The sequence below is a fragment of the Dromiciops gliroides genome, chromosome 4 (assembly GCF_019393635.1).
Source record: "Dromiciops gliroides isolate mDroGli1 chromosome 4, mDroGli1.pri, whole genome shotgun sequence".
NCBI lineage: Eukaryota > Metazoa > Chordata > Mammalia > Microbiotheria > Microbiotheriidae > Dromiciops > Dromiciops gliroides.
The window spans coordinates 349,877,643-349,904,914 of NC_057864.1; the positions used below are offsets into that span (position 1 = coordinate 349,877,643).

At 35.5% G+C, this 27,272-nt stretch overlaps 1 protein-coding gene across 2 annotated transcripts in view; it reads right to left on the bottom strand.

Annotated features, from left to right (window-relative positions):
• GOPC (golgi associated PDZ and coiled-coil motif containing) overlaps positions 1-27,272 on the bottom strand; it is a 43,823-nt gene that overhangs the window by 3,451 nt on the left and 13,100 nt on the right. Inside the window, exons 2-8 of one of the 2 annotated variants that reach the window (XM_044002599.1) lie at positions 25,912-26,076; positions 23,621-23,644; positions 12,654-12,829; positions 11,213-11,378; positions 8,791-8,886; positions 7,501-7,665; positions 630-810 (exon numbers count right to left, since the gene is read on the bottom strand). In XM_044002599.1, coding sequence (XP_043858534.1) covers positions 630-810; positions 7,501-7,665; positions 8,791-8,886; positions 11,213-11,378; positions 12,654-12,829; positions 23,621-23,644; positions 25,912-26,076 — 973 coding nt within the window. The remainder of the gene's footprint in view (positions 1-629; positions 811-7,500; positions 7,666-8,790; positions 8,887-11,212; positions 11,379-12,653; positions 12,830-23,620; positions 23,645-25,911; positions 26,077-27,272) is intronic. The other variant, XM_044002600.1, reaches the window with a different exon arrangement.

The following is a 27,272-nucleotide window of genomic DNA, read 5'->3' on the forward strand; positions in this document are numbered from 1 at the left end:
TTGTATAGAAACACAAAGTATCACCAACTTCTGGTTATTTGCATTAATGGAATAAAGTGATTCAGATGACCTAAAATAGTAGATAATGCAAGTAAAATTAATTTCTACTAAATTTGGGGATGTATTATATTGCCACTTTGGCTAAATGATTATGCTCTGATGTTAAAACTACTTTGTAATTGCATAGTATTCCCTAAATGGTAGTCAGGAATTTTGGTAGGAAGCAGGGGGAAACCAAGCTAGGATTTAAATTTGAGGTTGGATAAACTACAATATGGATAATCTCTACACAATAAACATAATGTGCCCCTATCATTTATATGCCTTTAAAGAGTAAATGGGTATAATATGGCAATATGTGGACACGGCACAAGATTTAGAAAATATTTTCCATAACTTAAATATTTTATGGAATATTACAACTTATACAAATGACTCAATCTGAAAAGACTAAAATAATATTCAGTTACTTAGCACTGCCATCAATTTAAAATAAAATAAGAGCAAAGAAACACTACTACTTTGACTTCTCTAATAGTAAACGAAAGATATTTGTCATCAAACTATTAAATAATAAGATTTAAAAAGTGTCAAATATCTATTTTTAAAAATGTAAACAAATCTCTTACCTTGTAACAGTTTTATGTCCCCACTTGTACTTTTCCGATGAGCAACAGGATTTCCACTTCCCTCTAATTCATCAAGATACAAACGATAACGGTGTCCACTCTCATCCTCATACTCCACGTTTTCATCATCAGAATCTACTTCAGGAGCAACATAAACTACTTCAAACTCAATCTCTCCTCTCTAAATTGGGAGGGGGAGGAAGAAAATAAGAAATTTAAGATTCTCTCAGTTACACATTTCCAAATTCTAAAGGAAAAATGCATTTTAGAAGAGATAAGTTCCAAATTGTTTCTTTAAAACTAATTTTCATTCCACTGATGGATAAAATTACAGTAATGTGTCTACTGATGTTCATTCAAGATAAGCTAGAATTTCCATTAACACACCTAATAATGTGACTTTTATTTTTATCTCAGGCAGAAATCACCATAAGCACTATGATAAATGATTTTATACTTATTTCAATTCTGTAATGTTGAATCTGAAGGGAATGAATACACTGAATCTTCCTTCAAATAACTGCAATAAGCTTTTAAATACCAGTATAAATTTTTTGTCTACTAGCTTTCAAAGTTTTAAGGAAAATTTTACTAGATTTAGAACTTCCAATATTATTTATAAACAATGTTTATGGGTTCTTTTAATCATAATTATAATTTATATTTGTGATTATGTTTACTTTTGTAAAAAAAAATAATGGTGATATTTTATTTTAGAAAATGCCAAGTTCTTCCTTCAGTCATGTACCTGTCAGTAGCTTTCAATAAAGTAGGTAGAATCTGCCCAGGTCCAGATGACCACAGATTGTGTTTTACTGGATGACCTCTTAAAAGAAATGCACAAAGTGTTCTGTTCTTTTTATATCAGCATGTAAATCTTAATTTGTTCTAGTAATTAGAGGAAATAATTGTTTTATTTGGCCCACCCCCTCACCATGTTGCTCTTTAGAGGTTCTTTAACTAGAGGGAGGTGAACTTGTTTTTAAAAATATCTTATTTCAATGTAATTGGTTTCTCTTATAATTCTATTCATTTTATTTCATGCATTTAAAAACATCCTGAGAAGAAGTCCATAGGTTTCACCAAGCTGCTCAAGACATTCATAATATAAAAAAGATGTAGGAACTCCTGCTCCAGGCAAATCTCATATTCATTTTACTGTATATAAAATGGGGCTATTTTAATGTCTGAAGTTGTTAATTTAGTGCAATGAAGAAAACTGAAATAGAACACAGGTATTTCCACAGCATTAATATATTTACTTTGATCCTCTATTGGCTAATTTATTTGAAATTATATGTGTGACACATCATTCAAGTCAAAAAAAATAAAAACACATTTGTTTTAGTATTATTATTTTTAAAGTAATTTGTATATCAGGAGCTACTTTGTACATAAAGCAGGTAGGAAGAAAGTGTGAAGTAGGTTTATATTTGATGGCTAAGTAAGCAGATTCTAATGGAATGACAGTGAACAAATACATATACAAGGTACCTGAATTTCCAAATTACAGTATACCATCAAAGATATCCCCTATACCAACTGAAACCAAAGACCCTAGTCATGTTTAGTCTATAGAACAATATTTGTGAATAGATGCACAGAGGCCTATAAAATCATTCACACAACAGCCGACCCTTTTCAGCTGCATTTTGGAAAAAGTGTGTCCCCAATGCAGTACAATATTGTGAGCAAGAGATATAGGAAGACTGTCTCTGGGTGTCAGCACTGCTACTTATCAGTTGCCTAACCATGAACAGGTCATTTCATTTTTTAATCAAGTGTACTCATTTATTTTGACAAGCACTTTATTATCTTTTCTTCCCAGTGCCGTATCCTCAATTAAACAATAAGAAAAACAAAATTTCGCAGTCCAGCAAAACAAAGCTCCACATTGGCCAGGTCCAAAAATCTATGTCTTATCCTGCATTTTAAATCCTGCCACCACTCTGGCAAGAAGTAGGCAACATGTGTCATTTCAAGTCTGAAATCTTTCAAAGTTCTTCAATACTGTATAAATCAATAACAGACAGCACTTTTATGCTTACTTTAAGGTTTGCAAAACACTTTACGAACAACACATTTTATCCTCAAAGCCCTAGGGGGTTGGTGCATCCATTTTACAGATGAGTTAACAGAAAGAAGCAGGCAGTGATTTAGTAAATTGCCCAGAGTCACACAGCTAGTAAGTGTTTGAGGGAAGATCTGAATTTAGGTTTTCCTGGTCCCAGGTCCAGCTCACATTTTCTCTTGATTTGTCACTGCTCTGGTCCACAGGCTTCTGTAGTGCTTAGTGCAGTGCCTGCTACAAAGTAGTCTCTTAATAAATGTTCACTGACTGACTATTACAAAATCCATCTGCTTTTACACTCTCTACTCTTATCTGTCACCCATCTTCAAATTTGTTTTTAAATGGTCAAAGAATTTATTTGATGTCCAAATTAAAGCCTGGAACAATTAAATTGCTACATTATATATCATATACAAAGCAATACAAAACGTGAAACTCAGAAAACATTTTTTTGTTTTGTTTTTTTTCAATGGGGTATTTATTTCAAAGGTCACAACCACAACAGCTGAAGGTGGTGCCTTTATCCCTTCCTGAAGTGAGGTATATGAGCATATCATTTCTACTATAAACCTGAGCAGATTTCGTGCCATATAGACATGGAAAAAAACTGCCAACAAATATGCATTATTAAAGGTACATTTTATTTACTTATTTTTTGCTAAGGAAATGGCTTGTAGGTCATAGGCAAAAGGACTTAAGCTGATCACCCCAGCAACAAAGGGAAATGATGTGATTTGTATGGCATAGTTATACTTCAATGCATGACGTGCATAACGTATGTCCATCTATGTGTCGTGCGGAAGTTGTAGATGTCTTCCAATCAGATTTGCAAATTTCTACACTGATGTTGGTGTTCTCAGACCAATGTAAATAGTTCAACAGTAAACTGAGCTGCTGATAGATGCTCTCCTTAACTTTGCTGTCTTAGAACACTGAAATAGAGTACAATAATTTCCCTTGAGAATCAGCAAGTAAAAATAGATCACATTCAACAAATGTCATCATGGATCTTAGCTGCAAAAGTATGGAGTGAGAGAGAGTCAGAGACAGCGAGAGACAAAAACAGAGAGATGAACCCATTACAGTGTTAGTGTCACCACCCATCTTTATTTGATCTTACCAGGTCACCCCACTGCATTCTCCATTCAATAAACTCCAGTGGCTCCCTATTACTTCCACAATTAAATATAAGATCCTGTTTGACTGTTAAACTCCTTCATAATTTGACCCTCTCCAACCTTTCCAGTCTTAAAATCCAATTTCCCTTCACTTACTTGATAATCTAGTGACACTGGAATCCTTTCTTATGCCTTACTCAAGACACATTTCCTAACTGTGCGTTTTTATCTTCATCCCTCATTTTGTTGTTCAGTTGTGTCCAACTCTTCATGACCCCATTGGGGGTTTTCTTGGCAAAGATACTTCAGTGGTTTGCCATTTCCTTCTCCAGCTCATTTTACGGATGAGGAAGTTGAGGCAAAAAAGATTAAGTGACTTGTCCAGGGTCATACAGCCAGCATCTGAGAGACCAAATTTGAACTTAGATCTTCCTGACTCCAGGCCTGGCATTCTATCCACTGTGCCACCTAGCTGTCCATACTTATATTATTTAACCTCTTATTCTTTTAGAAGATTGAAACCAAACGCCTTACCATATGCTCTCTCAATTCCACGCCTCAAAGCTTATCCCTACCTTTCAATAAGGCTAATCCTTTTACCAGTGTTCTGGATCCCATTCCCTCTAACCTCCTCTAAGGCTTATTTCCTTATCATTCTGTACCTTTACAGCCCCTTACAATGTGATTTCCACCTTCACAACTCTACTAAAACCACTCTCTGAATGGTCATCAATGATATGCTAATCCAATCCAATGGCTTAAAAAAAAAAAAAAGTTATTATTTCCTGGACCTCTTTGAGTAAAAACGTGTTACTGAAAGAGGAGAATCAAGCTTCTGGTACAGGCAAGGACCACAGAGGGGTTCTATCCCATAAACAGAAAGACAAAAGCATCAATGTATATCTTAAGCTGCTGAGGATAAGACAAGTTATAACTACGAAGGGATCTCAGGCCTATATTCCTGACAACCTTCCTTTGACTACAGAAACAATGTTCTTTCCAGGTTCTCCTCTCGTCTCTTTCAATGGCTCGTCACTGTCCTCCTGACTGGAAATAGTAAGTACTGCCAAGGTTCTGTTCTTAACCCCTTCCTCTTCCTCCACTATAACCTATTTTTCTTGATGATCTCATTTACTTCCATGATTTCCACAATGATTAACATAGATAAATGATTCTCAAATCTCTCTAGCCCTAAATTTTCTTTTGAGCTGCAAGACCAACATATCCAAAATATTTTCAGGATACCACCATTTAGTTCTTCTAGCACATCAAACAACATACCAGAGATTATTTTCCCCTCTAAAACTGCTTTAACCTCTTGCTTCATTATTTTTGTGAAGTACTACCATTTACCTAGTATCACAATGTTTGAAACGTTAGTGTTATCTTTGATTCTTCACCTTTCATTTATAATCAGTTACTCACTTTTCAAGTTCTACTCTCAACACTATAGTGTTAAGTCTTCATTTTCACCTGCTTGGCTATAAGCTTTTTAATAAATCTTCCCTATTCCACCCTCAATCCCACCCTCCAATTTATAAAACCTTAATAATAATGTCAGATTTACCTTCCTTACATATAGACTTGGTCATCACATTTCTCAATTATTCCCTATTGTCTAAGTAATATGCATACTCCTCTGCCTGGAAATCAAATTTGAGAATAACCTGGTGTCATTCTACCTTTCTAAACTGATCTTCAGAGACTCTTATGCTCTGATCAAACTGAAATACATGGTCTCGTAAAGACACCCTAGGCTTTCTGCCTCCATGCTTTTTTCATGCTATTCTTTGTGTGTGGTGTCTTTCTTTTTTCTTTTTTCCTTTTGGCCAGGCAGTGGGGGTTAAGTGACTTGCCCAGGGTCACAGAGCTAGTAAGTGTCAAGTGTCTGAGGTGGGATTTGAACTCAGGTCCTCCTGAATCCAGGGCCAGTGCTTTATCCACTGTACCACCTAGCTGCCCTCAGTTAATGTTTTCATAATGCCCTGTCTTGGCAGTAAAACTATTAAACAAAATTTCTACTTATTCAAAGAACATTCTTTGAGGTTCATTCCAGATCTAAATCTGTGACCTTAAATATGTACAAATCAAATCTTTTAAATGTAAATAAACTTCTGCTTTATAAGTTATTAAAAAGAATGGCCAATTAGGGAAAGTAAATTAACAATTCAGACAGCCTGGATCACAATTAGGAACTGTAGGTTCTTAGGCTACTGCTTTGGCCACTGAACTGTGCTACCACAGAACAAGTTTTACAGGATAAAAAGAAAGAAAACACCAACCCATTAATAAGTTATGTATTTTGAGTTATTTACCAATAACTCTAATGGATTTGTTCTGACTCATCCACAATCTTCTGCCTAAACTCCTTTGTGACTGCATTCATTTAAAAGTTGGGCTGACTCTTGTTAGAAGTGCAGGCTATGGCTATATAACTAAAAGAGATTCACCTGCTCTATTGGGCCCTTCAACAACAGACCCTAAGGCAAAGACAACAAAAATGGACAAGTGGAGTTTTACCAAACCAAAAACCTAGATGCCAACAAGCATTTTAGGTGTTAGTCCTGACATTTTAGACTATCTAGTACTTATCCTTACCCTTAGTCAATCAAGAAGGACTTAGTAAGTGACTACGATGAACATGGCACTGAGGATACAAACACAAAAATGAAACAAATATTTGACTTTAAGAAGCTTACATTACTTCAAGAATATGTAATTCCACCTTGGAGGGTATTTAAGGCTATGCCTTATGCTTGAGAAAAGAATTTCTTGAGTTGTTTGATCTTCCTTTCCCCTGCCCAAATCATTACCTGGAAACCAGCATCTGAAAATAAGCCTCTCTAGTGAATATTGATAAAGCTTTAGAAATAAATAATTTCTAGATTGTGTTTTCTATAATATTTTACATTTATATATGGCTTTACTCATGCTTAAAATATACTTTCAGGGCAGCTAGGTGGTACAGTGGATACAGTGGTACTGATCCTGGATTCAGGAGGACCTGAGTTCAAATCCAGCCTCAGATACTTGACACTTACTAGCTGTGTGACCCTGGGCAAGTCACTTAACCCTCATTGTCTTGAGAAATAAATAAATAAATACACACACACACACACACACACACACACACACTTTCATATATTTCAGAATCAATTGCTAATCTAATCTAGATCTCTTGTTAGATAATTCAAAGAAAAGTTTTTCCTTTAAAATATGTTGTTGACACCTTTTGTTTTTATATCACCTACATTTCGTAATATATCTACCTCTCCTTCTAAGAGAGCCATCACTTATAACAAAAAAGAAAAAAGAAGAAAAAAAGTTTGAGAAAACTAATCAACACATCAAAACAAGTACATCATTATATATAGTGTTCCACACACCTAATCCCCCAACTTCTTCAAAGAATGGAGGGAGGTACATATCTCCTATCATTTCTCTGGAGACAAGCTTGATCTTTATAGTTCTGCTGCATTGTTTCATAAAGTTTCCTTTGGTGTGAGTCTGACTAAAAAATGGTCATTTAGAAAAGTCCCACACCTTCAAAAGTGAAATCACATCAATAATCTGACACCTGAGAGGATTTACAGGAAAACAAAAAGCTTACCTAGGTTTATAAGTATTCAGATGCAAAAAGAAAGAATTGATAGTCATAATTATATAGGCAAAAGTGAATTACCTGCTGGGAAAGAATAGTCACAGCTTCTTTATGCTTAGCATCTCTCAGGTTAACCCCATTGACTGCCAGAATGGCATCTCCAACATGCAGTCCCCCACAACGATCAGCAGGTTGTCCAGGATGGATTTCGGAGATGAGAATTGGAACCCCATGTTCCTTTCCACCCTATAAATAAGGAAGAAATAATTTAATTAACAAGTTATAGTCACAGCCAAAATGATCAAGCTAATTTTACATTCAAATAAAATAATAAAAGAATTTTCATAAAAACTAAGGATTTTTCAAAAGCCATTTTATAGTAAAAGATGAGTATTCCTCATATTACATATCCAAAGGCCACATTCATGCAGAAGATAGACAATCTCTGAGGACAAAAAGAAAATTCTTTTATCAATAAACAAACTGCAATATTTTTTTACACCTTAGGGAAAGATACTTAGGAAAAAAAGATTGAAAAGAAATTTATATTTTTGTTTAAAAGAGCTTTTACAACCTTAAAAGCAAATTTCCACTCTCAAAAAATCTATATGACAAGTGCATAGAATCCTAACTTTATCTTACAGAAAACAACTGATGTCAAATTAATATTTAAACAGCAAATTAATATATAGAACCCATAGGTACACAAACATGTATAGTTTCTTCATAGAATGAAAATGAAATTGAAAGATTAGTTAAAGCAATCTTAATTATTCATCCAGAACTAAGGTCTCAGGCCATCTAAACAATAAAGCTGTCACAAAGTCCATGTCCTATTAATTATTGTTATTGTTATTGTTATTATTTGTCCATGTCCTATTTAAAGGAGATGGAACAACACCAGGCCTCTCAACTAGGACATGTGTAAATTAAAGTAAAAGATTAAGAGCTGACATACAGACAGAAAGCAATGACAGATGATAACACATGGACCTGAAAACCCAAACTCAAAACAAAACAAACAAAAAAAACCTACCAAACTAATAAACCCCTTTAGTATAGCCATGAAGTGCTTCACATCTGTTTCAGGGTATCATTTTTATTTATACTCACAATGAAATTTATAATGATCCTGAACCATCAAAAGAAAAAAAAAAGTTAAATTATATGTAGGCTACATTCTGCTTACTATGAGAGAGAAGTATATAACACATTTTAGTAAGATTTTCATCAAAAAACTGTTAAAATTTTTAAGAATCACTTTTGGCACTTAAAGGAGGTATAATTACCTTTAAAAAGTTAATTCATTCAGCCCTTTATTCCCTGAAGCAGAATTACTGTAACACAAAAAGAAAGAGCACTATATCTTACTGTAATTGAAATGCCCAGTCCTTCATGATCTTCTTTGAGGAGAAGAACTTTTCTGATTGGACCAACACCTTGACTTTTCTTTAAGGAATCCTGATCCTAGTTTAAAAAAAAATTTCTTTAAATTAAATTAGGCTTATTGGATATAATTATACTAAGAGATGTTAACTCATTACCATGTAGCCTTCATTTAGAGATCCTAATTTTGAGGGGAAGATAACAGGTTGCCAAATAAAAGTTGTTAGGAACTATGGGGTAAATAAAAAGCCTTAGAAAATAAAAGAGGATATCTTTACTTAAGGTATGGTGAAGATTCATATACTTTTTGAATTAACCATTTCAGACTTAAACTGTCAGCTAAATAACTAATAAATTATTTTCACCCTAGGGCTATGCAACTAAAGAAGGAATGCAAGGCTTTCCACTCTACAAACTCACACTCCTGTGCCCTCAGGAATAGATATGTCCTCCCATTCTCTTTCTTGCCCCAGCTTTTCTATCATCACTCAGCCTTAGTAGTAAGAAAATAATTAGACTATACAAAGAAAGGTGATTATCCTGCATGCCATCCTGCAATATGAACTGAAGAATCCTACTTCCCAGTAGTTTGGAAAGGAATAAAGGAGCTAATAAAAGACTACTGTATGATTTTATCCCGAGTAGACCATCCTTTATTACCTATACATACATGCCCCACCACTACCTCTCAAACTTTCTTACAAAGTGCCACACACTTACACTTCTAATGTTAAAGTATGAAGAAGTTACAGAAGGCAGCTCACTAAAGTAGAAGAGACAGCAATGGGTGTTACAAGCAATATACTATGTATTCATCAACTCTTGGTAAAAATGAATTTTAGAGAGGCATATAAATTATTTCACTATCTTGGAACTATCCTCTTGCAAATATAAAATACACATGTGAACCCAAATGGAAAAGAAATCATTTCATAAAGGTAATTTTTTTTCTTTTCTTTATGTGCAGCTGTTGTAATCAGATTTGATTTGGATTTGCTGAAATGGTAAGTAAAACCAAGTAACACTGTAGTAGTAGTGAAAGCAGATTATTCTATGTATATCTCAGACTCTAGTCTCAATAATGCAACATCAGATAAATGGTACTATTATCTCAAAATCTGTGGTTTAAATTTGGTAACCAATTCATTCTTTGTAATGGAAATTTTTTTTAATTTAGAATTTTATTTTTGCCCAATTACATGTAAAAACGATTTTTAATGTCTATTTTTAAAACTCTGTGCTCCAAGTTTCTCCCCTCCCCCACCTTAAGAAGGCAAGCTATTCAATATAAGTTATACATGTGTAGTCACGCAAAATATTTCCATATTAGTCAGGCTATGAAAGAAAGGAGACCAAAAAAACCCTCAAGAAAAATAAACTAAAAAAATTATGCTTCAATCTGTATTCAGACACCATCAGTTCTTTCTCTGAAGATGAATCACATTTTTCATCATAAATCCTTCAGAACTGTCTTGGATCATCATATTGCTGAAAATAGCAAAGTCATTCACAGCTGATCATCTTACATTATTGCTGTTAATTTGTATACAGTATATTTCACTTTGTATCAGCTCATGTAAGTCTTTCCTGGTTTTTCTGAGAGCATCATGCTCATCATTTCTTATAGCACAATAGTGTTCCATTATAATCACATCCCACTAGATGGGCATCCCCTCAATTTTGAATTCTTTGCACCAGAAATGAGCTGACATAAATATTTTTTGTACATATAACCAAATCATTCTTAATTTTTAAAATAAAACTGTAACTGTCTATATAATGTATATTATTGTTCAATCATTTCAGTTCTGACTCTTTATGACTCTATTTGGGGTTTCATTGGCAAAGATACTGACTGGTTTGCCATTTCCTCTTCCAGCTAACTTTACAGTTGAAAAAACTGAGGCAAACAGAGTTTTTCCCCAGGGGCACACAGCTATTAAGTGTCTGAAGCCAGATTTGAACTCATCTTTCTGACTCTAGGCCCAGCAGTCTATCCACTGAGTTATCCAGATATCCATTATATACACAGAAATTGATAAAGACTAATTGTAAATATATCATATAATACTGATTATTTAATTAATTTTATTTATTATATTGATAGAGTGACTTATGGATAGCAAATTCTGTAACCTAATATACCCATCAGACCAACTTTCTTGATTAGGTCAGGGCTAATCAGAAAATAAGGAAAAATTAGAAATATGATCCACACCATTACTGATCACCACCGTAAGTGGCAGATATTCCAAGAACTGGTAAAATTTTGATGATGTGTCACATTTTAAAAATGATTTTAATGAATAGATTTTCCTGAAGATATTAAAATCAAAATTAAAATGGAACTTAACACAACAGATTATAATAGAAAAAAAGTTGGTTGCAAGAGGGTTCAAAAACATACATGTCCTGGTGGTGCTTGCATTGATCGTTTTAGGTCATTACGTCCTCTGCAGGCTCTAATAACTGTTTTGTGACGATGCAGGTGGATTTCAGCTTCTAGTTGATTCCAAAGTTTATCATGAGCAGGTCCCTTCATATCTCGACCCAGTAACTGGATCTGCTGGACTCTTTTTATTTAATAGAAAAAAAAGAAATTAAATTCAGCAAGTTTATCTATATGCCGAGAACCATTCAAAGGTGCTAAAGGGAACATAAGAGAGAAATATAACATAGCTCTTGCCCTCATGGATCTTAGAATCTTGTTAAGAAGACAAGTACTTATATAAAACAATGAGAGAATAACATGTAACATAAAGCAATACTGAATAAATACTTAATAAATTAAGTAACAAATTAGTTTCAACGTAAGTGTCAAAGGATGTGGTCCAAAAAACAAGGATGTGGCATTAGGAGGAGAAATTCATATTGGCAAGATTTGTGAAGCTGCATGGAAGAAATGGAACATAAGACAGGACTTCAAGAGTTGGTAAGGTGTAGACAGCAGAAGCTGGGGGTAGTTACAGGCAAGGGAAACAATCTGGGAAGTTATAAGTGGGAGAAATAATCTGAGCAAAACCACAAGTATAGGAATGAGCATACCATTTGCAACAGATGTGTCATAAAGTATGAAAGGCAGTGTTAGGAGGAACTTCTTGTAGGATGGTGGATGGGAAGACTGACTCCATAAAGTGGAATGAAATTTTGAAGGACTTTGAATTCCAAGATGAAGAAGAATTTGAACTTGAGAGTTAAAAACTGCTATTTATGTACCCCTCTGAAGATTTCCTTAAGATAAGGAACTCCTGACGAGGAAACTTCCTCTGCTGATGGGGATCAATAACTTCTGTAATTTATAGTCTTAGATGATTATCTAGAGTACCACAGGTAAACTGACTGACCCAGAATCACAGACCCAGCAATGTCAGACAGGACTTAACCCAGGATTTACTGAGTCTAACAACAGCACTCTATTTTATCATACTGCCTGTTTAATGGCTAAACACATTAATTCTTTTTTTTTTTAATATCATTTTTTTAGGCGGGGCAATTGAGGTTAAGTGACTTGCCCAGGCCCACACAGCTAGTAAGTGTTAAGTGTCTGAGGCCGGATTTGAACTCAGGTCCTCCTGAATCAAGGGCTGGTGCTCTATCCACTGCACCACCTAGCTGCCCCTAAACACATTGATTCTTAACCCTTTCTAGTAAATCTGGAACATATCTCACCAATATTAATTTATTTATTCAACTGTAAAATTTCTACCATGGTAAAGGTTACTACTGTATTCTTCTCATTTATCATGACATTATCTAAGTAACAAATATATGAAAAAATCTCATTGACTATCCATTCACATTCTTAAATATCCACACTTGAAAATGTATAGGAATCCACTTTTACCCACCTTCCTGCCAATTCTTTATCCAAGTACTTGGCTGCCAGTCTTGCCCCATAAACTTCTGCCTGGAGAACTGCTATGTGTCTACGAAGGGCTTCATTTTCCTTTCTTAACAGCTTCACCTCAGCTTCAAGTTGAGCTTCTTTCATTTTTTCTTTTTTGTTTGCTTCAAGCTCTCTCTCCTAACATAATTTTTAAAATACAATTTACTGACAATATTAGTAAGAATCCTTAGGGATAGCATGTGGGACCCACATTCCTTAGCAAAGACAAAAATATCTAAACCAACCATTTTTTGGGACTGAATATAATTTCATCTGTGTAGGAAAATCCAAGTCAGGAAATTTCCTTCACTGATGAAGATCAACATCATCGGCTATGCAGCTTAGCCTTAAAGCACTCCCTAGAGCACTAAAAAGTTAAGTGATTTGCTCAGGGTCACAAAGTCTCTGTGTGTCAGAAGAGGAACCTGAACTCAAGTCTTCCTAACTCAGGCAGGCTCTCTAGCCACTACTGGACATTTAATACACAGTATGTATACAAAATAAAATGTCATTCATTTCCTACAAAATTAATTGCAGTACCAGAAATATTTCTTTTCAAAATAGATCATACTTACATATTCAATTAAACTTTCCTATATCACCACATTGTCTTCCTCTAAGGTAAACTAATTAATTAATTCAAACAGAAAACATAAGGATTTCAACATGCTTTGATGTCACCAGCCTAGTAAAATGCTTCATGCTTTGTTTAGTTCAGTTGGTCAGCTTTATTTTCTTTGATAAAAAATGCAAATACACAAAAATTATATTCAGTGAATATATCTTTTAAATAATTTTTTGACTTTGTGGAAACATAGGAAAGAGTCCCATTAAGTAGGAAATTTTTCAGAAAATAAATGGCAAAATACTCCAATGCTATCTTAGTAGAAACAAGTATTTAAGGGGAAAAAAAACAAGCTCAATTTTAAATTTCAACCACTTTATTAATAAGTTCCACAAGAGAAAAACTGAAAGAATGAAATAAAATCTGCTTCAATATTGAATTTAGATAAACTTCAAAAGAAAAAGAGTGGAAAGTTGAAAAGAGAGGTAGTACACTAGTCGTCTCACAAATAGCTATATAATAAACAACAGTGATAGTAAACAAGATTAAACTCATAGGTCTAAAAATAATCTATGAACACCACCAGGTCTATATCCAAAACTGCAAATAAAATACCATGTTAAATTGAATTTTGCCTCTCATTTAGCAAATTTAGTAAATAAAATGAAACTGCAAGAAAGTATGAACAAGAAAAATGAAAAAAAAAGTTGAATATAAAAGTTGAATCTATCCAAATAAATCATATATCTGTAAAAATAAGAATGTTTTAATTAAAATCAAAGATATGAAGAGAGGCAACATAATATAGTGAACAGATAATTGGATTTGCAGTCAGGAAAACCTAAATTCAAATCTCACCAAAGATGCTTACTATAGCTGTGTAACCACTGGGTAAGTCAAAAACTCTGAATATGTTCCTTCAATGGTAAAATGGGGATGATAACAATAGCTACTATCAGTAGAGAGCTTGGAATACTATATTATAGAAGGCAAAGGATATAAGCTTACAGCCGAGAATAACTGAGCATAATCATATCATATAATCATAAGGGGTGGGGGTGTAGATCTTCAATGAAAAAGAGGGCTTTTCAAGAACTCCTGATGAAAAGACCAAAGCTGTGTAGAAACGCTGAAGTTCAAATACAAGTGTTAATGGAGCAGCTAAGTGGTGCAGTATAAAAAGCTCTGACCCTAAAGTCAGGAGGACCTGAGTTCAAATCTAGCCTCAGACACTTACTAGCTATGTGACCTTGGCAAGGCACTTAACACTGATTGCCTCTAAAAACAAAACAAAATAAGATCCTGAAATACAGGAGTTAGAAGGAACATAAAGGTGAACACAACTGAACAATCACAAGGGACTTAAAAAAAAAGATTAACTGCTTACATTCCAATAGGGGGAGATAATACATACGTCTCCTCTAATCATTATTCAACATCAGGAATCATAGAGAATCTAATTAGATAGAAGATCTCTGTCCTGAGTGAGGAAAGAACAAGGAATGATTTTGTTTGATCTTGACAATTTGAAAAGAGTGGAAATTGATGGGAGAGGAATACACTAGGAGAGGGGAAAGGGCACGGACAATGGGAAGGAAAAGAAGGAAGGAAACAAGCATTTATTAAATGCCTACTATATGTTAGGCATTGTGCAGCATGCTTTACAAATCTTATCTATCTCATTTGATTCTCACAACCTAGGGAAGCAGATACTATTCTTTTCTCCATTTTACAGTTGAAGAAGACAATTTTGAGATAGATTCGAATGTTTGGGAAAGTTATCTCATAATAGGGACACACAAGAAGAAATCTATAAAAACAAGGAAAAAGGAAGGAATAAATGACACCTGAACTTCATTTTCATCTGAACTAGTCAAAGGAGAGAAGAATATACACAAAGAGTTGGGCACGTTTCATTTAACAGGGAAATGGTAAAGGGAGAAAGGAGGAGGATAGGTTATTAGAGGGGAAATTAAGGGAGGTATTAGTTCTAAGCATAACAAACTAAGGATATACAAAAAAATTTCTAGCTCCTTCTGAAGTGGCAAAGAATGGGAATATGAAGTGGCAGTTATCAATTAGGGAATGGCTGAACAATGGTATATAAATATAATAGAATACTATTGTGCTGTAAGAAATGATAAAGGCAGGGGCAGCTAGGTGGTGCAGTGGAAAAAGCATCAGCCCTGGGTTCAGGAGGTCCTGAGCTCAAATCCGGCCTCAGACACTTGACACTTAATAGCTGTGTGACCCTGGGCAAGTCACTTAACCTCCATTGGCCCTCAAAAAACCCCAAACAAACAAAAACAAAAACAAAAACAAAAAAAAGAAAGGATAAAGGCATGGATGGTTTCAGTAAAACCTGAAGAAACTTTTGTGAACTGATGCACAGTGATATGAACAGAACCAGGAGAACAATTTATATGATGATAACAAGATTATAATGACAGACAATTGTGAAAGACTTAGGAACTCTGATCAGCATAATGACCAACCACAATGTGAGAGGACTAATAATGAAACCTGTTACCCACCTCTTGAGAGAGAGGTGAAAGATTCAGAGTGCAAAATGAGTCATGTGTGTTTCCTTTTGGACATGGAAAATGCAAAAACCAAATATTTTGCTTGACTATACTTGTTTGTAACAGGGGTTTTGTTTTTTTCTTATCTCAAATCTTAATATCCCTTCCAACGAAAGCTAGATTTCTATGATCTTCCTCAAACTCCGTGATCATCCTTTTCTGGACCCTCACCTATAACTCCAGAGAGTCTGAATGAGGAGTCAAGGTATCTCCTAAAGCCTCCTATCCTGATATGGATTCTGGGGAACCACCTGCTCATTATAAAGCAAAGAATCATCTCCACAGAAGTAATAAATCAAAGTAATAAGTGGCATAGATAAGCTCACTAAGAGGCAGAGTATATGAGAAAAAAGGGACCAAGGATAGAACCTTGGAAGAAATTCATATTTAAGGGACAGAAAGACAAAGAGCCAGTTGAAAGTAGCAGGGAGAGTAGTCAGGATAGGTATGAAAATCATGATGGTTTGTAGTGAATAAAGCACTGGCCCTGGATTCAAGAGGACCTGAGTTCAAATCCAGCCCCAGACACTTGACATTTACTGTGTGACCTCGGGCAAATCACTTAACCCTCATTGCTCCGCCAAAAAAAAAGTGAGTTAGAAAATCATGATGGTTTAAGTAAAAAAGTTAAGGGAAGACAGGATATTCTGGTAAAAAGTACGCCAGTTTTTGAAGGACCACCCTTTCGGGGAGGAGACCGACGGCCGTGCATATGCACGCCAGTCCGGCTGCTAAGCACTCCACTTCCAGGGTACGAGCTTAAAAGGTAAGGAGAGAACGGAAGTGAGATCTTTTTTTCGGCTCTCCTTGTCCACTGGCTGCGCTGCACACACAGAGGCTGACGGAGGTTGGACTTGGCCCAGCTGGCCGTAGCAGCACATGCTTGACACGGCTCTCCCCCTCAAAGGTGGCCTTGGGTTTTTGGTGATTTTTATATGGAATATAGACTAAGCTTAGACTTAAGACTATTTGTTTTGTATCTCTACTTTCCTATCCCTCTAATCAACATCACCTTATAATTTCCAAACAATAAAAGCTCTAACTAGAGATCAGAAGCTTCTTCCATTTACCAGTCTGGGAGATAAATAAGGGAAACAGTTAAAAGGGGAGGTTAATGCTCTAGTATCCAATTTTAAATCTCACAATATATAAATAGTTAGAAAAGGGGGAGAGATTGTGTCAAATAATACACAAGTCAAGAAACATGAAGACTGAGAAAATATGGCCACTGGTTCTGGTAATAACAGGTCATTAATGACTTTGGAGATAGGAGGTTCATTAGAATGGCAAGCACAGGAGACAGATCAGTCAAGAGTGCAGGAAGGAGAAGAAATATAGGAAAAGCCTAGAAAGGCAGGTTATGGACAAACTGCAAAAGGCTCTAAGTGCAGAACAGGTTTTCTCATTTGACCTTAGAAGTAACAGGTGGCCACTGGACTATACTGAATAGTCAGGCCTATGCTCATGAAAAAAAATCACTTTGACAATGGTGTGGAGAAAGGATTAGAGAGGATGAGGAAGGAGATCAATCAGACGACTATGAAGCAAAAGTAGGCCTGTTGGCCTACTTGGAGTTAACTTGGAGTTAAAATGAGAAAATCTGGCAACTAAATGAATATGTGAGGTGAGGGAAAGGAGTCCAGGATAATGTCAATATTGGGAATTTAGGAGACTAAAAAAAAGCATGGCGTTGTCATTAATAGGAGCATGTTTTGGGGAAAGGATTTTTTTTGGGGGGGAGACATAGTTTGATATTATGGAACACCAACTTTGAAGTCTCCAACAGGCAAGTGGTAATGGGAGACAAGCTTAAGAGAGTCTAGACAAATTACAACAGATTGAAGAGTGGGTAGTAAGGAAGTGAAACCACTAAGTATAGATTATTCCTTCAGGGAGTCTAGCAGTATAGAAAAGAGAGGAAGGACAATATTTTGAATCAGGGAGAAAGGTCAAGAGAAAAAATTTCTTTCCATCTCTCTTTCCAACCCCCCTCCCTCCCCACCCTGATCCATAAGAATGTTCGTAGGCTGTGAAAGAGTCAGTAGAAAGGGAGTAAATGGCAATATATCAACTGAGAGGATGACTGAAGAAGTAAGACCTCAGAAAAAATGGGAAGGGGATAGGATCAATGGCAAAGGTGAATGGGCTAAGCTTGGGAAAGGAAGAAGACCAACTTTTTTTCTGGACATTGCGGATTGATTCAGGTTGAACCTGTAGTTCACTAAAAGCTCTAGCTTTTTTCAGAGAAAATCTGTGTTGCCTTAATCTTGTACATATGCAATTGATTTTTTTAACCCAAGACTTATTTACTTCTATTATATTTCTCTTAGTTAATTCATTCTTTTTTTTATTTTAAGTGAGGCAATTGGGGTTAAGTGACTTGCCCAGGGTCACACAGCTAGTAAGTGTTAAGTGTCTGAGGCCGGATTTGAACTCAGGTACTCCTGACTCCAGGGCCCGTGCTCTATCCACTGCGCCACCTAGCTGCCCCTAGTTAATTCATTCTTACATTCTAGCCATTCAAGGTATCTTTGAATCCAGAATCTTTGATCTCATGAGTTATCCCTCCCAGATTTGTGTCATCTGCATAGTTTTTATACTTTTATCTAACTCACTGATAAAAATGGCAAGCAGCACAAGATCAAGCATAAGATTCCTGGGACACTCCATTATATTATCCCCTTTCAAGATGACATTGAACAATGTTAGTTATTACTCTTTGAGTCTGGCGATTCAACTAGTTCCAAATCCAGCAAACTGTACTATTATCTAGCCCACATCTCTCCATCTTGTCTGTAAGAGTAGGATCAAAGACTATTAAACAGTCTACTAAAATTTAAGTAGCCTATATTATAATATTTCCCTAATCAGCAGCACAGAAACTCTGTCAAAAAAGGAGACAGGGTTAGTGGGGCATGATTTACTCTCGATGAAGCCATGCTGGCTCTTTGTTATCATCATCTTCTAGTATGAACCACTCCTTTATTAGTGTATTCTACGTTGCATATACTGTTAGATTTAACTGATGTGCTGGTTAGTTCTGCTGAACTGCTCAAAAAAACTCCTTCATAGCCAGCCTGATTCACACCCTTCCTTCTCACACCATTTTTCTAGATTGTTACCAGGAAGTAAAGTCAAGTTCATTAGCCTATGGTTTGCAGACTCTCTTCCATTAAAAGGAAAAAAAAAGGGGGGGGGGGCAGCACATTTGCTTGTCTCCAGTTCTGTTATATCTTTATCATTCTCATACTGGCCAAATTTTTAAATACCCTGGGATGTAGCTCACTTGTGCTCGCTGACTTGAATTCATCAAGGGTAGCTAAGTACTGTCTTAGTATACCACTACTCTTTTCTATTAAGTCCATATTGGCCATTTTTCTCCTTTCCTTTTCAGTCCAAAGATCATTCTCCTCAACCAAAAAGACAAAAGCAAAATAACAGTTGAGCAACTCAGCCTTCTCTCTATAGGCATTTATCATTGTTCCATTCATCCTTAGCAGCAATCCTATATGTTCTCAGATCTTTTTTTCAAGTAAAATAAACCTTTTGTGACATAGTAGAAAGAGTACAGGTTTTGAAGCCTAAGTATATCAGTTCAAAACTAGTCGCTGATACCCACTAGTCATGATCTTGGTTAAGTCTTTTAAATTCCTAGGGCCCCTGTTCCTCACCTGTAAAACAATTGGTCTAGACTAGATGATCCCAGAGGTCCATTCTGGTATGATCCTTGTTGTTTGCTATAATTTTTCTCACTGATCTCAATCCATTTGGGGCTTTTAGTACACTTTATAGGATTTTAACATTTTAAAAAAAAGACATCATCTGTAACATGTCCTTGTTTCCATCTTTTACTACTTCATTATTTATTCTGATTTCTTCAATTTTTTCTTCTCTTATTGCTATTGTTAGCATTTCTAATTATATATATATATATATATTTTTTTTTTTGCTTTTTTTTTGGGGGGGGGCAGGTCAATGAGCATTAAGTGACTTGCCCAGGGTCACACAGCTAGTAAGTGTCAAATGTCTGAGGCTGTGTTTGAACTCAGGGCCTCCTGAATCTAGGGCCAGTGCTTTATCCACTGTGCCACCTCGCTGCCCCCTTGCGTCCAACTTTTATACAAGTCTTTAAAAAATACTCATTGGTTGGTAGGTTTCCCATGCTTCTATATTACTTTCTTTAAACGACTTGCTTTTTTTTCCCCTTATTGGACTGGTATCTCTTCTTATCTTCTGTATTTTATTCTTTTTTTTTTTTTTTTTTTTTTTTGGTGAGGCAATTGGGGTTAAGTGACTTGCCTAGGGTCACACAGCTAGTAATTGTTAAGTGTCTGAGGCCGGATTTGAACTCAGGTCCTCCTGAATCCAGGGCCGGTGCTCTATCCACTGCGCCACCTAGCTGCCCCCTGTATTTTATTCTTAAAGAGCCTCATATCCCTTCTGGGCTAACTTTCCCTAAAGAATTACTCCATGGGATTCTACCTACCAGTTTTCTAAACTTTCTGAGCTCTCCTAAGCTCTAAAGCACGTGACAGACTATTCCCAGTTTTCCTTTCCTTTCATCAACCCTAAGACAGAAAGGTCACTTTGCTCCAGGTTTTCCATCATTACCATCCTAAGAAAATCAATTTCTCTTCATTGATGTGAATTAGAAACAGAATGCAATTTCCATCACTTGAAGGATAACATCATTAAGTCAAATCAAGAAATCAGCTTCTCTGCTCTTGGGAAGACAGATCCAACAAATGTCGAGATAACTGAATTCGCCCATCAACATTAAATTATATCTCTATGTCAGACTAGTAATATGTTTCCCTATTTCCTTTCCTCAACTACTACTCCCTCTTTCTGTCCAGGTGGGCTATATTATATTCCATCTATTTCTAGAATTTACATTAAGAAAAAAGTTTCCTTAAGGTAAGATATGTCCAAAGAGTGTTTTTAAAAGTTCAATAGAATTTAAACATGAATTTTATTCCTATGCCTGGTCTTGCTTCTATATTATCTCAGGTCTTAGTAGAATTTTCTATGTGTTTATATGTTCTATATGTTTATAAATTCAGTGCTCAGAAAACTACTTAATTTTCCTTGAGTATTATGTAGTACCTATCATAGCTTGCAGTTCCATATTCCATGTTAAATTTACTAGTTAAGTCACCCTAGAAAAGTCATTCAACTGCTTCATGCAATTTCCTAAGATTTCACGCAAAAAAAAAAAAAAAAAAAAAGGATTACAGCTGCCCCAGCATGGGGTATTACCTAAGCAATTTTCAGATAACCTATATCTTGCAACCTGAGTAAACTGCTACCAGACAAGCCAGTCACTAGACTAGATGCAAAGAGTCAGGCTTCAAGTGTGTATGCAGGAGACAAATCATTTCAAATCTCTGCCCCCTACACACACAATGAAAAAAACCAAAACTACACAAATTGTTTGAAGTGACAATTCTACTATTGTTCTATAAGAAATGATTAGCAGGCAGATTTCAGAAAAATCTGGAAAGACTTACATGAATTGATACTGAGTGAAATGAGCAGAACCAAGAGAACACTGCACACAGTATCAACAACATTGTGTGAAGATCAACTGTGATAGACTTAGCTCTTCTCAACAATACAATGACCCAAGACAATGCCAAAAGACTCATGATGGAAAATGCTCTCCACATCCAGAAAAAGAACTATGGAGTCTGAATGCAGACTGAAGCATACTATTTTCATTTTTGTTTTTTGTTGTTTCTTTTTCTTGTGGTTTTTTTCCCCCTTTTGTTCTGATTTTTCTCTCACAACCTGACTAATGTGGAAATATGTTTAACATGATTGTAATTCGGGAGGGGCGGGGGAAAGGATGGTGGGAGAAAAATTTTAAAATTAAAATCTTAAAAAAATGAATGTTGAAAACTATGTTTACATTAATTGGAAGGGCAGCTAGGTGGCGCAGTGGATAGAGCACCAGCCCTGGAGTCAGGAGGACCTGAGTTCAAATTTGATCTCAGACACTTAATATTACTAGCTGTGTGACCCTGGGCAAGTCACTTAACCACAACTGCCTCACTCAAAAAAAAAAAAAACAAAACCCCAACATGTACATGTAATTGGAAAAAAAAATAAAATAAAAATACTATTAAAAAATAAAGTGACAATTCTAAATACTATTTTGAAAAAGAAGAAAAGAATATATGGCAAGATTTAGGAACACCTACATGTGATTTAGTACCTCTCTCACTAATTCCTGACAAAGATTCTTAATGTTTTTCTTCACTCCTTGCCTTGAAAGTGAACTACCCTTGGTCCCCATAGCCTACTCAATAGCCACTGACAACTTTTTTTCTTGTACCTATCTATTCCCACCTCCCTCAACCACTCCTCTCAAACTGTAAGTTTCTCCAGGTATTTTTACCTAGAGTGAAACCTAATGCAACCCCAAAACCATTTTTAAAGAGAAAACCTAAAATTTTTGAAAAGCTAGAAAAATTTTTTAATGAAACTTGTCCATAATGATGTTTTCTGATTTTGAGATTCCAAGGAGAGAGAGAGAGACTATATCATCTGTGTATCTCCAGCATCTAACAGAGTATATTATGTAAGTGTTGTACTGAATGTAGTAAGCTAACAAATCTGAAAACACAAAAACAAAAACTTTATACCATGTAAATTCCCCTGCTTGTTTGCAGAGGTTTAACAGGGAAGGAGAACCATGAGTGTAAAACATTGCATATATTGTCAAAAATTTTAAAGTATCGATCAGTTCTGATGATTTTTTCTTTTTTCTCCTTTTCTTAAAAAAAATTATTACAGGGGATGGCTCTCTGGCAGAGGAGAGAAGGCAGAAGGAAGAAGTGACATAGGGAAATTTAGGCAATATAAAAGCAAAGAAAGCCATTAATAAAAATTTATTTTAAAGAATGTCATGCTACAAATCAACCCATGGAAGTAAGAAAGAGAATTTAAAAGTAACATTTTTTAATAAGGAACAGGTCATACAACCCAAATTATCCTATTATTAGGTAATAAAATATGTTGTCTATATGTAAATTATAATTAGATGTAGTATAATTCTTTTAAAAAACAATGAACATTTTAGGGAAGCTACAGATCCAGCCAGATAACGGGGATATGAGAGAAACAAGACTTAGAACACAACAGTATTAACAATTTATATCTTATTACTTTCAAAAGAAAATTTCAAATAAGTTTTCTAAAAAATTAAATAATCATTTTAAAGACTTCTGAAAAGTTGCTACAACTTACATGCAGTGACATAAGCAAAGTCATGCATATTCTTGGGGTCAAAATTACACTTATAGAAATTTCAATAATGTTATACTAAAGGAAATAAAGTTGGCTAAAATGGCCTGTTTTAAGTAATTTCTCAATTAGGATCTCAAAGAGAACTTTGTTTCTATCTTTCTGAAGCACTCATCACATTTTTTAATTGCATTAAATAATGTGTCCAAGTCTTCCCTACCCCTACCAAACAAATCTCCACGAGGGGTAAAAGCCTGGTCTTACTCTTCTTTGTCTCCCTCTAAGACCTGACAAAGTATGTCCCACAAGATGGGAAAATAGGTAGCTCTTTCAGAGGAAAAGCAACCTTCAGGTAGCCTTCAGTGACTACATCACAAATAGTGAGGGTACTTATGGCCAGAAAACAGCCAGCAGGAAGTACAGTACACATAACCATCAGTAAATTTTAAAACATAAAGTGCATTAATTTAGTATAAATACACACACACTACAGAACGCATACTAGTAAATGAGATGGGGAAATGTCATACTTACCAGTTCTTCCACAGAGGGGACAGACTTAAGATATAAGAAGAAAGTTTTTTAGTTAGAAACACAAGTGAAAAAACAGATGAATTTAGTGGTAAAAATCATGATTGTAAAGCAAATCCTTCTACAAACAGAACTATAATCCAGTTACAATGGCTGTTTCTGAACTTCCCTTCTTAAACTCCCCCCAACCAAATAACACCAGGACAAAGTAAAAGAAACTTTATTAGCATAATATACAATCTACGGAGAAGCTGTCTAACTCAGGCATGGCTAACAAGGTAAATAATCAAAACTATAATTTTCAAATGTTTCCTGTCCTGGGCCTGCTTATTCTGAACAGTATTCATTGAATCTCTGTCATGTAAAGAGCATTTTACTGCTGGTTCTTCCTAACTTTCACTGAGTCAGAGAGGCTGCAAAACTGGCTTTCCTAACCTCATTATACAAGGAAATTACCTTAGGCAAATTCTTTAGGCTCAAAGAATGTCAGAATGAAAACTATATAATCCAACCCTAACATTTTAAAGATGAGGAAATCAAGGTGAAGCAATTCACCCAGGTCAGAGAGCTATTAAGTGGCAGAGGTAGGAGTTGACCCTTTGCCTAGTCGACTACCTTTGCACACACCCGGACTTCTTTCCACTACACTCTGCCTATGACAAATAAATTCTAATACAACGAATATGCTAGATTTTCTCCATATAGGCAGTGTAGTACTATAGAAAAAGCAAAGAACATTCAACTTACACTTTTTCAGTCATCAGCTCTAACACTATTTGGCTAACTACCAGCAAGTCCCCTGACCTATCAGGATTTCATGCTCAACACTTGTAAAATAAAGAGGATAGGTAAGATGATCTCTATGGTCCAGCCTAGCTCTAAAATTCTGTTTCTAGTTGTAATACAATTTGACCTGTAGTAAATGTTTTAAAAATTACTTGTTTTAAGGAATTATTTTATATTCAAAAATCTATTGCAAAAATTAGTTAATGCTTGAAGTACTTTGAAATGTTAAGATAAAACAAATTACTACATCAAAATGTCATCATAATACTGTTAGAAAGAATTCTATATATTAATTTGTTTAGCTATCTTGTAATAGAAAAATAAACAGAAGTAAAAGTTCCTATGTGTTAACAAAAAATTAAAAATCATATGCTTTAAAAGAAGTACTAATTAGTTCATATTCGAGAGGGAGAAAAGAGCTTCAATAATTATTTCAGCTGTATCTCTGGCATGATTAATCTACAGGTAGCCTAAATATTTCATTTACTTCTTTCATTCATTCATCATACATTCTGTGGCATTTGGGGAAAAAAACAGTAAATGCCATAATGTTCTCAGCTATAGTGATTTTAGTGGCCAGCAATCCTGAGACACTAGTGAAGAGGGCTTTATACTTCAGTTTGGTACAGTGGGAAAAAGAACCTGACAAAAGATCTAAATTGCAGTTTAACTACTGCTAACTGTGACTGTGGACAGCCAGAAGATCTGAGATCTCGGTTCAAGTACTTCTTCTGACTCTTTACTAGCTAAGTGACTGTGGGCAAGTGTCTGTAATACACACACACACACACACACACACACACACACACACACACACACACACAAAGTGCTTTGTAAGCTTTAAAATGCTATATACATTTTAGTTATTTTTTTCTGGCTTCAGTTTCCTCGTCTATAAAATGTGGATAATAATACTTGTGCTTCTTAATTCAAAGAATTATTGTTACTAAAACACTGTAAAATAGCTAAGAGTTACTTGAAGGTCCCTTATTTCTATTCCTTTTTTTTTAAGTGAGGCAATTGGGGTTAAGTGACTTGCCCAGGGTCACACAGCTAGTAAGTGTTAAGTGTCTGAGGCCGGATTTGAACTCAGGTACTCCTGATTCCAGGGCTGGTAATCTATCCACTGCACCACCTAGCTGCCCCTGAAGGTCCCTTATTTCTAAAATTCTATAATTCTACCAATTCAAAAGATAAATTCTTAATAAGAGGGGAAAACAAGAAGTAAGTGAGAAGAGGTTGGAATAAACTCACTACTAAGACATAGGGACTTAATGGTTCAAAAAACAGAGGCTGTCAGTCTTTTTTTCTTCTATTTCAAAAATGTATATCAAACTTTTTATGCTTATCAAATTCTGCAAAGCATGGACTAAAATTTGAGTAAAAATCAATATAATAAAACTTAGAAGAATAAGCCTGTTGTGTTGACTTAAAACTCCATGTAGCTTTCATAAAAAATGGCCCTCTACCTCAATCCAAAACAAATAGCTCTTTTTTCAACTACTTACCAGTTTTGCTTTAATGGTACCGGAGTCAACACTTTGGCCAGTTTTGGCATGCAGCTGAAGCTGAACAGAGTGCAGTTGTAAAAGCTGATCATGAACTTCTTTTTCTAATACTACTTTTTCAGCCTGGGTCTCTGTCAGTTCGGATTTCAGATCCACCAACTGTGCCTTTAAAAGATAACAAGAAGATATTCACCATTCTAGTAAAGTGAACTTCTGAGGGCCTGAATGATATTCTTCATTGAGACACTACAATCATTTATGTACCACCCAAACTACATTATACCAGTACAGAATAAAATGGAATGAGTCACTCTTCCAAGGCAAGTACAAGGATGCCATCTCTGTTTCAAAGATACACTTAAGACAATAGAAGATAAATGAGAAGCTATTGGGAGAAGATACGACATTACCTCAGTTCAAAAATATTCTTTCAAGTCATTTATAGACAATACTATCAACCACTAACTGATATTCTTTGGTGGCAAAGGAGCTATAACCAACAATATTATTTTAATAATATTTTTCCCAATTATATGTAAAGATAATTTTTAACATTCATTTAAAACAAGTTCTAAATTCTCTCCTTCCCTATTTCAACTTCCTTTCTCCCTAAGATGGTAAGGAATTTGATACAGGTTATATATGTGCAATCATGTAAAACACATTTCCATAACAGTATTTTTTTGTGGTTGTTTGTTTGTTTGTTTTTTTAGTGAGGCAATTGGGGTTAAGTGACTTGCCCTGGGTCACACAGCTAGATAGAGCACTCTGGTGCTCTATCCACTGCGTCACCTAGCTGCCCCTCCATAACAGTATTAACCAACAATATTTTTAAATAATTCATAATCAATTAATCAGCATGTATGTACTCTGTGACAGCAAATTCTGGATGAATAAAAAAAAATGAGAATGTCCCAACTATTGAGGAAGTTATATTCTACTGAGGGAAACGAGGAATAATACTAAAGAGCCCTACCCTTGTCCCTCAGCATTTTTAGTGACTGTGGGCAGGCCTTTAGACATGCCTCTAGGGGAAAGGAGTAGCCTGGAGAGTCACCCTAGGCCTTGAAGTTGACCTTGATCTTGGCTCAGACATTGACATTTGGTCCTGAGTCACCTGGGGGAGGGGAGTAAGAACCTAGCAGTTCTACCTAGTCCTGGGTCCTGTGCCCTGGCCCCCTAGAATTCAGGCAACTAAGGAAACCAGAGCCTTTCACTTAGGCCCCTTCCTAATCTCCTAACCTGTCCATGGAGAAAGGGAACAAGAGCCTAGGGACTCTACCTAAGCCTAGGCCTTGGTCCTCTGGTCCTTCATGTTCCTGTGAGTGGCACAGCCTGGCCTCTAAGACCCCTCCTTGGGC